This window comes from Tympanuchus pallidicinctus, unplaced genomic scaffold, assembly GCF_026119805.1.
Source record: "Tympanuchus pallidicinctus isolate F22 unplaced genomic scaffold, pur_lepc_1.0 scaffold1, whole genome shotgun sequence".
NCBI lineage: Eukaryota > Metazoa > Chordata > Aves > Galliformes > Phasianidae > Tympanuchus > Tympanuchus pallidicinctus.
The window spans coordinates 96,914,000-96,928,536 of NW_026294618.1; the positions used below are offsets into that span (position 1 = coordinate 96,914,000).

General features: G+C 43.1%; 1 protein-coding gene across 2 annotated transcripts in view; it reads left to right on the forward strand.

Moving 5' to 3' along the window:
- The window catches only part of ISM1 (isthmin 1), a 39,187-nt gene extending 32,671 nt beyond the window's left edge, over positions 1-6,516 (forward strand). For both annotated transcript variants that reach the window (XM_052684949.1, XM_052684943.1), the window contains 3 exons: positions 544-687; positions 3,277-3,366; positions 5,006-6,516. In XM_052684949.1, coding sequence (XP_052540909.1) covers positions 544-687; positions 3,277-3,366; positions 5,006-5,523 — 752 coding nt within the window. In that variant the 3' untranslated portion in view covers positions 5,524-6,516. The remainder of the gene's footprint in view (positions 1-543; positions 688-3,276; positions 3,367-5,005) is intronic.
- Positions 6,517-14,537: the final 8,021 nt, after the last annotated feature.

Consider the following 14,537-nt stretch of genomic DNA (forward strand, 5'->3'; position numbering starts at 1 on the left):
ATGGCAGTATTCTGGTAATATCTATTTCCTGTTTGAGGGGCAGAAGAAAAAAAAACTTCCAATTTTCAGATATGACCCTTAGCCTCTCACAGTCCAACATTCATGGTATCCTAAAAGTTAATTAGGTAAGTATTGTTGTGCTATTGCTGTGTGTTTTGAAGAGAAGAAAAACGAAATGCGATTTATCTTCTAGTGTTAGTTTGTGATCAGAAAACGTATTCCTATGTGCAGGGAGATTATGTGAGTAGATGTGTACTGTTAGTCCATGACCCAGTTTTGCAGCTGAGGAGTTTCAGTTGCCAAAAGGTCAAAAGAGAAAGGAAATATTTTTTCAAATAATGCTGCATGCATTTCCCTGAGGAGCATCAAGTGTGAAAACCATTTAAACAGCAGGCTTATGCCTGGCACTTAGCCCGAGCTTCAGGTAGAGACATCTGGATTCCATTCTTGCTTTGCCTTCTAATAAAAAACACTACACACAGTAGTTTTGGGTAGTAGGAGTTTTGTTTCTTCATTTCCTTCGTCATCTTTGTTTTTATATAGACTACATTGATGGTGATGGAGACTGGAGCCCATGGTCCCTTTGTAGCGTCACCTGTGGGAGCGGCAGTCAGAAGCGGACGAGGTCCTGTGGCTATGCCTGCACTGCCACCGAGTCACGGACCTGCGACAGGCCAAATTGCCCAGGTTTGGCTGTGCTAGCAGAAGGGCGATGCGAAGGGGTGGTCAAGGCAGGGGAAGAGTCCTTCTGTGCATAAAGCCAAGGCCCCGTTGGGTCTTTGGCTAGGTAGGAGTTTTGTTGGGAAGAGAGAGATTGATTCTCAAGGGCATTTATGAAATGGCAGGTTCTTTGCTAGTAATAATATGTCTCCAGATACACTTTACCATCCCCTGAGACTTGAGAGACAAATACAGGCTTTTTTTAGATTACGGCAGTCATTTTTGTGCCTAGTACGTTTCGTATTCCAAAGGGTGTAATCTACTGTCACGTAACAAATTTGTGTTAATTTTAGGATTTCAAAATAGGCATGCTGTTGCCTTAGCGAGCCCACATTTTGCTATGCAATGAGTGGACATGCCTTACTGAGAGCAGGGCTGAGTGCTCATAAAACTTTAAAGCTGCTACAGCAACCTTGTCTCATGATGTTCTTTAAACACTACTGTGGGTTTTTATTTAGGTGAACTTGCAATGTGGTGATGCAGTAGTTCATAGAATCATAGTCTTTTGAGCTGGGAAGGACATTAAAAAGTCAACTAGTCCAAATGCCCTGCAATGAACAGGGGTACCTACAGCTGGATCAGGTGCCTCAGAGCCCCATACAGGGGTGGGGTATCCACCACCTCTCTGGACAACCTGTTCCAGTACCTTACCCCTCTTACTATAAAAACCTTTTTCTTTGTAACCAATCTAAATCTCCTCTCGTTCAGTTTGAAACCATTTCCCCTTGTCCTATCACAACAGACCTTGCTGAAGAGCCTGTCCCCTTCTTTCTTATACCCCTCTTAAGATACTGAAAGGACAACAATGATGGAATATTTGTCATTTTGTTACTCCTAAGGTTAGAGAGAAGTGAAAACATGTGCCATGGTGGTATCACTACGCTTACTAAGTGATTCAGAAAGACAGAAATTGGTGGTCTGGTGTTTTTGGTGGGAAGAGAAATGTCAGGAGGGCTGGACTAACGGTTTAGGAACCTTGGTGAGGCAGTTGGAGGAGTTTCACTCACAGCTAGATGTGTACCTTCACTACAAGACAACTATTTCTAGGCAGTTCAGGAGAAAAATACTGCTGGATTTTTTTCATACATCCGAAAGCTTAAATCATAAGGGATTAAATCCAGAATACAGAACATAGCCCCCTGTTATATTTCCCAGTATTTATTACCAGCTAGCATCAAACTGGGGCAAGCTTGAAAGAACGTATTATGTCATATAACAGACCCCCAACGATCAGCAAGCAAAATATATTCACTCTTTGAGGCTGTGCTGACATTTTTAAAATGACAAGGGCAGAGCTCAGCTTCTACTGTTTATAATTCTAGCAGTGAATTACTGCCTTGTAATGGATTCTTGGGTATCTATTATTCTTCATCTGCTGCTGGAGTAAAGGCAAAATCATATGATAATTTTATTGAAAAGCTGCCTGAGGCTGTTTTGAAGTTTTGCAAGCCACTATTATGTCCCAGTTCAGGAGATCAGGAGAAAGTTCAGTGGAAAGAAGATGGATGGTGAGCAGACTTCATTATTAACTGTATAGTTATCATACATTGAAGAGCTTTCTGCTCTCTGTAGAGGGTTTTAAGTCAAGGGGAAAAAAAGAATAGTGTTCAAATGCTTCTTTGAAGAGATAATTGTTTTAAGGCTACATAACACAGACTGGGAAACATTAGGTTGCTAGGCAGGGTGAACTAAAACAGCACAGAAAGGATGCATGCTTCAGCAGGATCAAGTCATTTTCTGGAAATCCATTTGTCTCGCTCCTGATAGCGGACGCTTAGCTGGCAATTGCTGGAAGATCCTGATACTTTTATTCCATTACTTCTATAGCTGTGATACTGCTGCTGGAGCTGGGGGATGGGCTTGATAGGTGAAGTTATTTATCTCTTGGCTACTCACATTTCAACTCCTAGTACTAGGAACGACCAGCAAGTACAATTCTTGTAATAGCATCTTTCTTCCTTGCGCTTCCTGAAAACTGTATGCCCATGTACAGACATGAATTTATACACCTGTCTTCAGACACGTTGTTGTGATTTACAACATGACACAAATGTTGTTTCCCTAGTGCTTTATAGTTGCTGTCAGGAACTAATATTTATTTTGTCAGGCATTTGTATTATGTGCTTTTGAGACAATGCTGGTCAGATAAAGCTGATCAGGTGCAGTATGTGCGGATGTTCTACCTGAATTACTGGGAGCTGCTGGCAAGTCTTGAGTTTAGAAAGAATAGGACAACATTGGTTCTCCCATCCATCCCTACACTAGGTTCAAAACTGAACAATTTGCTGCTTAAGTATAATCTAAATTCTAAACTTTAAAAACTTTTTACCTTGGGGTTAAGCTAATTCTTTAAAACAGCAGTTAGTTTTGTAACACTCCAGATTCCATGTTTGTTATGCTTTGAAAGGAACACTCCCTCCAGCAACAACTTCAGAATGCTTCTTTGACTAACAAGGCAGGTTTCAGAATAGGGGGGAGGAGGAGGTGGCAAAGAGACAGTTGATTTTGTTCTGCTCTAATGGTAAAACACCATCACCATTAATGCGTTTTCCATAGGGATTGAAGATACCTTCCGAACAGCAGCCACAGAAGTGAGCTTACTGGCTGGGAGTGAAGACTTCAATGCTACCAAACTGTTTGAAGTGGGTAAGTCAACCTGTCAGTCAATCTTCCAGTAATGGATAAGAAACTTACTTGTTCTTTCCTGTTTTGATTCTCACTGCGAGTCCAACATTTTAAGTTTGTTGTAAAACGCATTGGTAAAAATGGTTATTTATTATCTTGCTCTTGTTTACACCATGGACCTACTCACTTCCATCACAGGCTTTCTTCTCTTAACAAATTTCTGTGCCTCTTTCACTGTGAAATTGTGAGTCTCTGTCCTAGTTCAGAAAAGAGCCATCTGTGTCCATACTAATGGATGGCAACAATCAAATGCTGTTTGGCATGGGAGATACTATAAAAGCAATTTAAATACAGCCATCACACTAAAACCAAAATGGCAATAACTTCTACAAGCACAAACAGCTTTTACAATGGTGTGTGCTGCAGTAGGACGAGCTAAAGTAATCTTTATAGGGCATGACTTTATACTTGGTCTATCTAAAATTCAGCCCACCTTTCTAACATTCTGATTCCATCCCTCCAATGAAACCATGCAGTGGTCGCTCTTAAATACTGGTTGCTGGACCAAACAGTGGTAACAACTAGGTAAACAGCACACTGCAGCACCTCCCTCCTGCAGTGCTGAAGCACAACAGTCAGTGACAGCTGGGAAAGGACTCTTTAAAGAGGCAGTGAAACAAAATATGGATCACTAAGTAAATATTTTGCAGGAATGGCTGCTGTAAGAGTTTTAGGTCCCAGTCATTGCATTACTCGAGTCCTGTCAAGTGTGGAGCAAGATGTGCAAATTCTCTTAAAGCCCACAGCATGACATGAACACCTTAAACAATGTTTTGGGTAGAAGATGATTTAATGGATTCTTTCAAGACTGTTGGGAAATAATAAAAGGCCAGTATTCAGTATACTACTAGACTAAGTCTATAATTCCAGTTATAAGTCATGACCTTGGTGCCATTAAGTATTCCCAATATAGAGACACTGTGATATTATGTCACATATGCCCTTTTAGAATATGAATAATTTCTTGATGCATTGGTGAGAAGTCAGCCAAGAAATATCCCTTTGGGAAGAGGAAGAGAGAAAAAGTTATTTGGTAGTTAAAAGGAAGACATAATTAGGGCTTAATAATAAACTTGAAAGTAATCCAGGCTTTGCTTGCCATCTTGCTGTTTCCAGCACAGTAAGAAAATCTTTCAACATCCAAATCTGCTGTTCTTACAAAGGTGAGTGTATAGACAAGAGCTTGAAATCAAAGACAGTCTTCAAAGCCCTGCACAAGTTCAGGGAATGCAAACTCCCAATTTCAGTTCTGTTGCTTGTAAAACTCTGACAGTGTCTCTTGTGCTGCATAGGGATACCAGAGGCTGGGCTAGAATTTGCCACGTAAAAGAAACATCAAGGATTATTACCTGGCATTTGTACTGCAGTTTAATTCAGAGTAGCATTGCTCGAGTCCCTTGAAGTCAGTCACCTGTTTGATTTCTTTATAGAACAGGACAGCCCCTTAACACACTGTAGGCAAGGCAGCAAGTTTTAGCTACTGCCCTTGGTTTCTTAAGCAAAGCACCAGCTGAACAGCAATGCTTTACTCATTTGTTATCAGATCATATCAATTGGGCTGCTGCATATCCTAAGCTTTCCCTTTCCTGCCCTTAAACAGATACTGATAGCTGTGAAAGATGGATGAGCTGCAAAAGTGAGTTCTTGAAGAAATACATGCACAAAGTGGTCAATGATCTTCCCAGCTGCCCCTGCTCTTACCCCAGAGAAGTTGCTTACAGCACTGCTGATATCTATGATCGGATTAAGAGGAAAAACTTTCGCTGGAAAGATGCAAGTGGTCCAAAGGAAAAACTGGAGATCTATAAGCCCACTGCACGGTACTGCATCCGCTCCATGCTCTCTTTGGAGAGCACAACACTAGCAGCTCAGCACTGCTGTTATGATGATAACATGCAGCTGATTACCAGAGGCAAAGGGGCAGGTACACCAAACCTGATCAGCATTGAATTTTCAGCAGAACTCCATTACAAAGTGGACATTCTACCCTGGATTATATGCAAGGGTGACTGGAGCCGGTACAACGAAGCACGACCTCCAAACAACGGGCAGAAGTGCACAGAAAACCCTACAGATGAAGACTATTACAAGCAATTTCAAGAAGCAAGGGAATACTGAAGAGGTTTTCCTCCTCTTCAGACAGAAAATAGCATTCATTTCCTGGATGCCAAAGAACTGATAACTGCTGCTGCACTATCTCCTTGACAGGCGCTGATCAGTTTCTTTATAATGAATGTGTATAGTTGTAATATAATACATAACTATTTTCATAGTGTGTGTAATTTATAAGCACATATCTCTCTATCTCACACACACCTATTTTTACATATGGACATACATAAAATTTGTCCCAGTAAGATTTTATTCTACAATAACATTCATTTCATAATGTGCATTTTCCTTTGTTCACCAACTATAATGTGTGAGAGGGGGGAGCGGGAGGTAGGGATGCAGCTGCCATCACCATCAGGACCAAGGCCCCAGCTGAAGAAGGCACATATTTAAAAGTTATTAGGAAGAATGGGGTTGAAAAATATACTCTTCCATATGAGAATGGTTTACAAGATTAATGCATCTACAGCATTTCTTTTCTCTTTAAGTGATTTCATGACTAATCATGTTTAAGAAAGGAAATTTTTTTTTTTTTTTTTTTGAATTTACTATAAACCCTCATCAGCAACTGGAATCTTTCTGTTTCAGGCCAAGTCCTCACTATGAACCTGGGGCAGGCCTGCAGCGAGGGAAAGTTGTGGTTTTTCCAGAATCAGCCCCAGGGCAGTGGTCCCAAAGCTCCAGATATGTAACTACAGCTGGCAGGGCCAGTGTCTATACTGGGGAGCAGATCTTCAAGGCAACTACCTGTAAGCTAAGCATGCATGTTGGAGGACTGAAGCCTGATATTTAAATATGGAGTGTTTATTTTTTCCATGATAGGAAAAGCAGAATATGCATTTCTAAGTAAGTTCCCTCAGATAGAGCATGCACCCAGCCTTTTTCTTCCCTTTTTACCATATGCTGAGGGCTCAGTATCCTACAGAAGAAGCAGTTCCTTCAAGAAGCTATCTGGGAGGAACGACATTGAGTTAAAACTACTTTTTTTTTTTCTTTTTTTTTTTCAAAAAAAAGCTAGCATTGTTTTTGTAAAGTATTTATTGAATTATAACAATAGCTAACATATGGAATGTGTCTCTAATGTGAAAGGCTGCAGGAACGCAATTGCCAAGAATGACTGTTGTTAGGTAGAGATTCACTTCCAAATTTTTATAAAGCACACGTTTACAGACATGACCCTGTAAAGAAGCAGCTGATACCTGCATTTTTATGAAAGATGAAGATTACACCATGGGTAAATAAATATTTACAGTTCCATCCCATAAAAGTCTGTCTTGCTGCACATCAGTAATGCTTTCATTTGGAAAGCTAAGGGTAAACGTCACTAGAGAGATGTGTATCTTCAGATTGCATGCTCTGATGCCCATATGAACTCTGCAGCTGGATCTGCACACAGCAGTAAAGCCAATCTTGCATTACAGTCAGTATTTCTTAACTAAAAGACTCAAGACAGCCACGAAAGACAACTCCTCTCACTCTATATGTGAACACATACATACGTACTGTAAATCTCTGCACTAGCTCTGCAGGCCTTTCAGGTACAAGCTGATTGCAGCTTCCTGGGCAGACACATGCATCTCCTCCCAGCATACCTTATAGGTAAGAAGTCTGCTGAGTGTGGGAAGCATCAGGATGGTGGTCATCTGCCCAGGCGTCACAACTCAATGGGCTAAAAAGCAGCCCAGGCCTCAAACACCCACACTGACCAAAGGTGCAGGGTGTGCACTGCAAAACTACTCCCAGCCTGCCAGATCTACTTTAATAAGCTGCAAAGCCATAGCACTGCACTTATGCTCCAGATATCCAGAAACACAGCAGCCCATGCAAAGCTACTGCACACACGCCACAACTAAGGTACCAGCTGGGAATCTTGGCCAAGCCATCCGATTCCCCCCACACAGGCTCAAGCTGGAGATCCAGGGAGACGTGGCTATGTTTTAGCACTAACTGGCAGCAATGCAACATGGCTAGTTGAGCAAGAGGGTAAACATGGGGATTGCCCCTTAATTTTTATATGAACCAGGTTTTGTAAATTCTTGCAAGGATGTATGAAGGATCCCTTAGCTAACTGAGCCAGTTAAATTGATAGCAGATGGATGAAAAGCAAAAGCAACTCCAGGATCAGTCACTTGCTAGAGGGGGCAGGTATTTTCTGCAGTATGGCAGTAGAGACCCTACTTTTTACTTCACTTAAGTGTGTGGGTGAACAACAGGCTCAGGTTTCTCTGGGAGGGCAATGAGAGGGCACTCACAATTCTTGAAATATAAAACATCCCTTCATTTCAGAGATTAGTAAATTATGGTGCTATTGAGAGATGTTACTGTACCATTGAAACCAAACATAACAAATAAAGTGTCAAGGAAGAGGACAAATTATTCTACTAAATGAAATGATGCACAACATTTCAAGTCTTCCCACTCCCTTTTTGCCAAGGCTGGAAGCACTAAAGGAGCTGAAACCGCTGATAAGGACATACCAGTTTTTTTTTTGAAGCATTAGTCTTGGAGCAGAGATCAAGAGAGGACTCACACTTCTGCAGTCTTAAGCAATAGTCTTCGTTAAAAACAAAGCTAGTACTGTTTTGCAATAAATTATATCCTTTCAGGACAAGGCTGCTTTTTCCTTTTCCAATTTTTTCTCTTAATTTAGTGTCCAACAACTGACACTATACCTGGAATGACTTGGAACAGCAGAATTTAGCTAAGTGCTGGAGATTTCATGGCCAAATTTGGCTCCATCTCCTGAATTCCATCTTGAAATGAGACCTTAGGAAGACTTCACAGTCACCCATTTCCAGGTAAAGGCCAGTAGTTAACAGAAGCTGCTGTCATGTTTCTGAGATAGCACAGAGCAACCATATTTGAAGGCCCAACCAAAGACAGGAGGGGAATTGAAACAAGCAGAACTACACAAGGCTTACGGTATCAATGAGAAATCTTCATGGCATCTACAGTGGCCATCCCAAAAAGAAGCTTAATGTACAGATTTTACATCAGTTTGCTATATCTGAGCAGTTCTATTTACTTATTTCCTCTCAGCAAAATCAGAGCAAGGTATTATCTCCTGGCTACTCATTCCTCTGTGCTACCTTTCCCTTGAGCCAGCACAGTTGTTGGCGCACTAAAAAGAAAAAGGGCAAGTTATCCTCATTACCTGTAATGCTGATCTACCAACAGAGAGATCACCGCATGGCCTCAGAGCCAAGCTGGCAGGAGTGCCTGAAGCTGGCACTGCTGCTGAGAAAGATGTGTGGCACAGTGCCCTGGGGCAGCCATAAATGGATCGAGTGTGTACCTTTGATGGTTAAAAGGATGAGCAGGCCTGCCTTCACATTGCCTGAACAGCTGCTGAACAGCTAAATTCCACTAACATAACCCGCAGTGATGCATATGGGTTATAGGACAATATAGCGAAAAACAAAAACACACACATTCACAGATCCCTGCAGTTCTACGTTTCTTACCAGCTGCATTTTCCCCCCCTGCTGTGCAGAATGGTTTGCACTGTCAACACAACACATTCTTCAGAAAAATGCCAGGGAGTTCATAAGACCGCCTTTTCCATTCATAGCCTTTTCATTGTGATTGTAGGATTGGTTTCAATGAATAACTGATGCACCTGACACTTCTCCTAAGTGGGGCCTGCTGACACCAGCAATGATTCTGTCACTTCTGCATCCCTAGCAGTGATGCCCTCCTGACTGTTTTACAGGCAAGGTGGCTCCTGCTGCCCAGGGCTGGATGAAGCTTTGGGTTTGTCACAGCTGTGGCTGGCACAACCAGTGGGACAATAGCAGAAAAGGTTCTTGCCCCGTGTGAGGGGCAATGGCACAGGCAGTTTCTCTCTTTCTAATCACAGAGGAAGGTACAAAGCAGAGAACAAGCTCCAATCTCACCCTGCACTTGTGCAAGCACAGCCACATCCCTTCCCCTGCCCACACTTACAGCACAAGGGCAGGAGTGCACTTGAGGGGGAGACTAGCAGTAAGCACCAGCATAAGGAGGACAACTTGTCCACAAACCAGTGTGAGTGCAGTGCTGTCTGGCTGCAAGGCACTGATGTGACAGCTGACAGAGCATGTGTTTTTCTATCACCAGTTTCTCCTTCCTTTGTAACTTTTAATGGAAAAATGTGTAGGCAGTTTCCATTATGCCTGCACTGTTCCAGACAAATTAAGGGGTTGGCTAAGAAACCACTGGCTTCATATTTCATAAATAGTACAAACACATGCGTATATTTTTATATGAATGTAAATGTACTTAGGTTATCCTCTAGCCACACACTTTATAGCAGCACGTTGCAGCACCTGCAGGAACAGACCTTCGGAAGAGCCCTTCTTCTCTTGGGGTGTTCAGGGAATGGGGCTTTTTTGCATGAGGGAGAGCTTCCCAGGGAGAAGCCATTCCCCTGGCAGAAGCCATTCTTCAGCCCTGCCTTTTCCTTACTGAGCAATGGCTTTCTTCATTTTTCCTTCTCAGCAGCAGTGCTAAAGCCATGTGTGCCTTTTATGACTGCGCTGATTTTCTATCAGTTTAAGAAATCATGCATACTTTCCGTAGTTACTCTCTATCACACAAAGGTTGTGGGAGGGATTTTAGCCACAAAGAAGATTTTCGTTCATTAAAATGCACAATTTATACTCAGAATGTCACATTCTAGAAGCAATAGCTATATGGTACAGGTTAGATCAACCAAATCTAACAACAAATTATGGTGGCTCTAGCTTGAATATTTCCTTTTTAAGCCTGGGCAAGCAATACTACATGTGTTAAATATCATAATTTGCTGAGAGGCTAATAGCCTGTGTTAAAAAGGAGATGAGAGCAGCTAATCCGGCTGCACAAGGGGTGATCAACAAGGCCATGGAGTCCATCCAACACTTCCAGGCTGGCAACAACACTGTGAGCTGCAGAAGTCTTTTTAACCAGAGCTTAAAAAGGAAAGAACAAAACTGATAGAAAGCAGGAGATTTTTCTTCCCAAGTATAACCACCCATTTCTCCAAAATAACTCCTTTTGCAAATTCTCCCCAGCTTGCAGTGGGCATATAGCTGCTCTACAGCATCATCAGAGCCAGAGCCCCCAGAGAAGCTCATCAGCTGGTGGTGAGGCAGAGAAAGCAAACAGCAGCAGCCATCACCACACAGGACATCCACACACCTAAGGGTGCCACGAGCTGCTCCCTATACCAGTAATCCCTGCTTTCTGCTTACAGCCCCTTATTCAGGTAAAGCCAGAGGCCGCACTCAGAGAATACTGCTGTAACGAGCTAGGACCTCGTCTGGAAAGCTGCTCCAAAAGACACCACATCACCCTGTTTGCTGCTCACATGTGAGACAAGTAACACTTTTTCACCCTATCACTACCTTGCCACTGTATCAGCTTTGCACATCCCATCTGTAAGCTCTCTGACCGTGCAGATCAATACCACCACAACAGCCACTGCATTGCCCTGATTTATCCTGAGACACTTCTCATGCCAGATTTTTTTTTAATTTTAATTTTTTTTTTTTTAAGTGGGAAGAGGCTTTACCAGACCTCGTGCTGAAACCAGTGTATCTCTTCTGGCTGAATCCCAGCAAAGAGGGTGCTTCATACACAGGGGCTCTTTCATGTTTGATTGCTGGACTAAGACCACATTGTTACCCAGCTCAAGGGAGGGGGAAAGCAAAATCCATACAAATCAGGAAAGCATTAGGTAAATTTAGCTAAGAATGCATCTTCTTACCCAATGGAGCACTATGCTGCTTCATTTAATTAGCCTATCCACAGGAAGTGAGAAAGAACAACCCGTGATACCCTCTGTGCTGAGAGGAGTACAGTCCCTGGGCAAGTCAAAAAAGGAGAATGTAGTTTAAGTCTCTCCAAATGCCAGCACTCGTTCAATAAAGAAACATGCATACATGAAAGTAATGTGTGAAAACAAACCCTGACTGATGAAAAATATTTGCACACTGTCTTTGATGACACACAGCTGGGAGGAAGTTTTCATCTGCTAGAGGGTAGGAAGGCCATACAGAAGGATGTGAATAAGCTGGATCAATGGGCTGAGGCCAGTTATATGAACTTCAGTAAGACCAAGGGCTGAGATCTGCACTTTGGTCACAACAACCCCATTCAAAGCTTTGGGCAGAGCTGCTGGAAAACTGTGTGGAGTACAGAAATCTGGAGGTGTTAGCTAACAGACAACTAAACATAGCCAGCAGCACGCCCAGCTGGTCAAGAAGGCCAATGTATCAGAAATAGTGCCACCAGCAGGAGCAGGAAGCTGATCATCCCTCTGCACTCAGCCCTGGTGAGGGCACACCTCAACTACTGTATTCAGTGTGTTGGGCCCCTCACTACAGGTAAGACATCACATAACAGTGATGAGAGGGATTAGACTTAAGCCATGCCAGAGGATGTTCAGACTGCATATTAGGAAAAATTTCATTTCTGAAAGAGTAATCAGGTATCGGAGCAGGCTGCCCAGGGAAGTGGTGGAGAAAGCACCCCAGAGGTTTTCAAGAAACACATAGCTATGGCACTGAGGTACATGGTTCAGTGGGCATGACAGAGATAGGTTGGTGGTTGGACATGATGATCTTAGTGATCTTTTCCAACCTTAATGATTGTATGATTCTAAAATTCAGATCTGCATGAAGTGAGCAAAATGGTGGTTCTGGCAGTGAAGGATTGGTGGCACAGCCAATGAAGGAACAGGTCACGTGGACCGTATCACATGCTGACAGGAAGGATACTTGGCATCTAAACACAGTATGACACAGTAAGCAATCCTGTCCTTTATACAGCTACTTTTTCCATAACAGCCTTCTCCTGTAGAGGGAATGGCATAGACAGACATTGCAACACACTGATACAGCCATGGGCACTGAGGGGCTTGACATCTACACCTCTGCTCCACACCAGCAAGCATGAGCAGCATGGGACAGGGCCCTCATCCTCTGAAGCCAACAGCAAGGATTGATTCATCTTTATTCCACTCTGCTGTTTCGGGAATTGAACTCTTTACCAACAAGAAGCGAGTAAACATTTTCCATTCCCTTCTTTTTCTAGATGTTGAGCAAGAGTAACTTGCAAATTGCTTCCAGCGACTTCAAGACAACAAGGGAACAAACAACTATCAACAAGCATTACACTCGTTGCTTCACACGAAAACAGTTATGAGAACGAAGGGATCCTGACAGGCAATTGGAAAACATTCCTTTTTATGCTAATTTTATTGTATTTTAGACCAATTTTCCGTTATTTAATATGTGCAATGTAATGAAGACTTGGAATGCCTTCTTTTGCCATAGTATTTCACACCCAAGGCCTCAGAGCACTTTTGTGAATCAAACTCAGCAACAGTTTTGCAAAGCAAATGGTCTAGGAAGCAAAGAACTGGAAATGGCAGTTTTACAGTTGTTGGCAGTCATGAAGGAGCCCGTAACAGAACTAAAGCAGTGTATTGATACTTGGCCTTCCTAGTCCCTTCTGAGGCATACATCAGCCCAAAGTCCTCCAGGTCTCCATCTGGGTCTGCAGCACCTCATCTGCATGCCCATGCTGAATCACTCCACAGCAAAGACAGTAAGTCAGGAAGGAGGAGAGATGACTTCATCACAGGAGAAAAAGCAGGGAATGGTCAATGAAACGCTCTGTACACGCTGAACCAGGGGGCTGAGAAGGGCAACTGCAGCTCCTTTATCACCCTACACCACTATTTCATATTTCATCATGGCAAGGAGACAGCTGTCTTGGGGCCATTGCTCACTGGACCATAGCTAACTGGGACCATCAAGTGGCTCCATTCTCAAGGACAGTTCAGTTCCCATGGACAGGCAATCCTATTGCAAAACCAGTTGTAACTGTTGCTGTTAGACAAAGAGCTCAAAGTCTGGGCAAACATAAAGGCTGTGCTGCCTCTTGGTGATCCCACACAAACACATATGGGTGAGGCTTTGAGTACTTCCATGCACTTGCATATAACCATAGGCAATGGTAATGCAAACTTCATTGGATTCTTGGCACACAACTGAAGGGCTCCAGGGAACTGCAAGCTTGACTATCCCCATAAAGCAAAGCTCATACAACCCCTTCCCAAGAGCATTCCTCCACTGTGGGCATAATTTCCAGACAAAGCAGGGATGGACCTAGTGCCTGTCTGCACATACATCCTGTCTCACACAAGCGCTATGTTAAAAACACAACTGAGTATCAGCTGATGCTTTTTGCAAGCAATACAGCCAGCTCCTGCACACCTACAGGGCAACTGGCAGGCATGGGCAGCAGCAGCACAGCCAGACCCAGCATGGTTTGCCACGCTCTCTAGCCTCTGCACATTCATATGCCACAGTGCAAAGCTTCTCTTAGAAACACATCACAAGAGTTCCAGTAGGCATAAATGATCATAAGCTGAATACCTCTGCAGTTTTAAAAAGTGAAAATTCATATCATCTTTGTGCACGTGATGATACCAAGAGAATTAACCTGCCCAAAGTCAGGACAGGAAAGAAGTGTTGTGGCAAAACTGGGAGCTGTCTCTGAATCACTTTTCCCATAGACATCCAGTTCAATTCTAAACACACAAGCTGTACTAGTGTTTGTGATGGTGATATTTTCTAAGATTTCAGTGATGATATTTCATTTCCACCATCACTTCAGACCAAAACTGAGCAGCTCCCATGCTGTGCAAGGCAAAGCATGTGCCTGTATTAAAAACTCCCTGAGCCTTGAAGTAGCACCTGTATGGGCCGCCCATACCTTGAGTGCAAACAGGCAGGTGCACGAAGCCTGCATAGGCACCTGTTCTAGGTGGTTCTCAGGAACATGCTACTCACAGGGCAGCTTGATGATTCAGTGTGCCACATCCAGGAGGGCTTTGTTCTCTGTGGGGGAGGGGAAGAAGCTGCCTATAGAAAGCACCAGGGAAAGGAGACAGAACAAAAACCTGCAGACGATGCTGCTGAGGCAGCAGGAATGTCTTCATCTTGCAGGGGAACCTGATCAAGCACCTACAGGGTCTGGAGGGAAAAGAA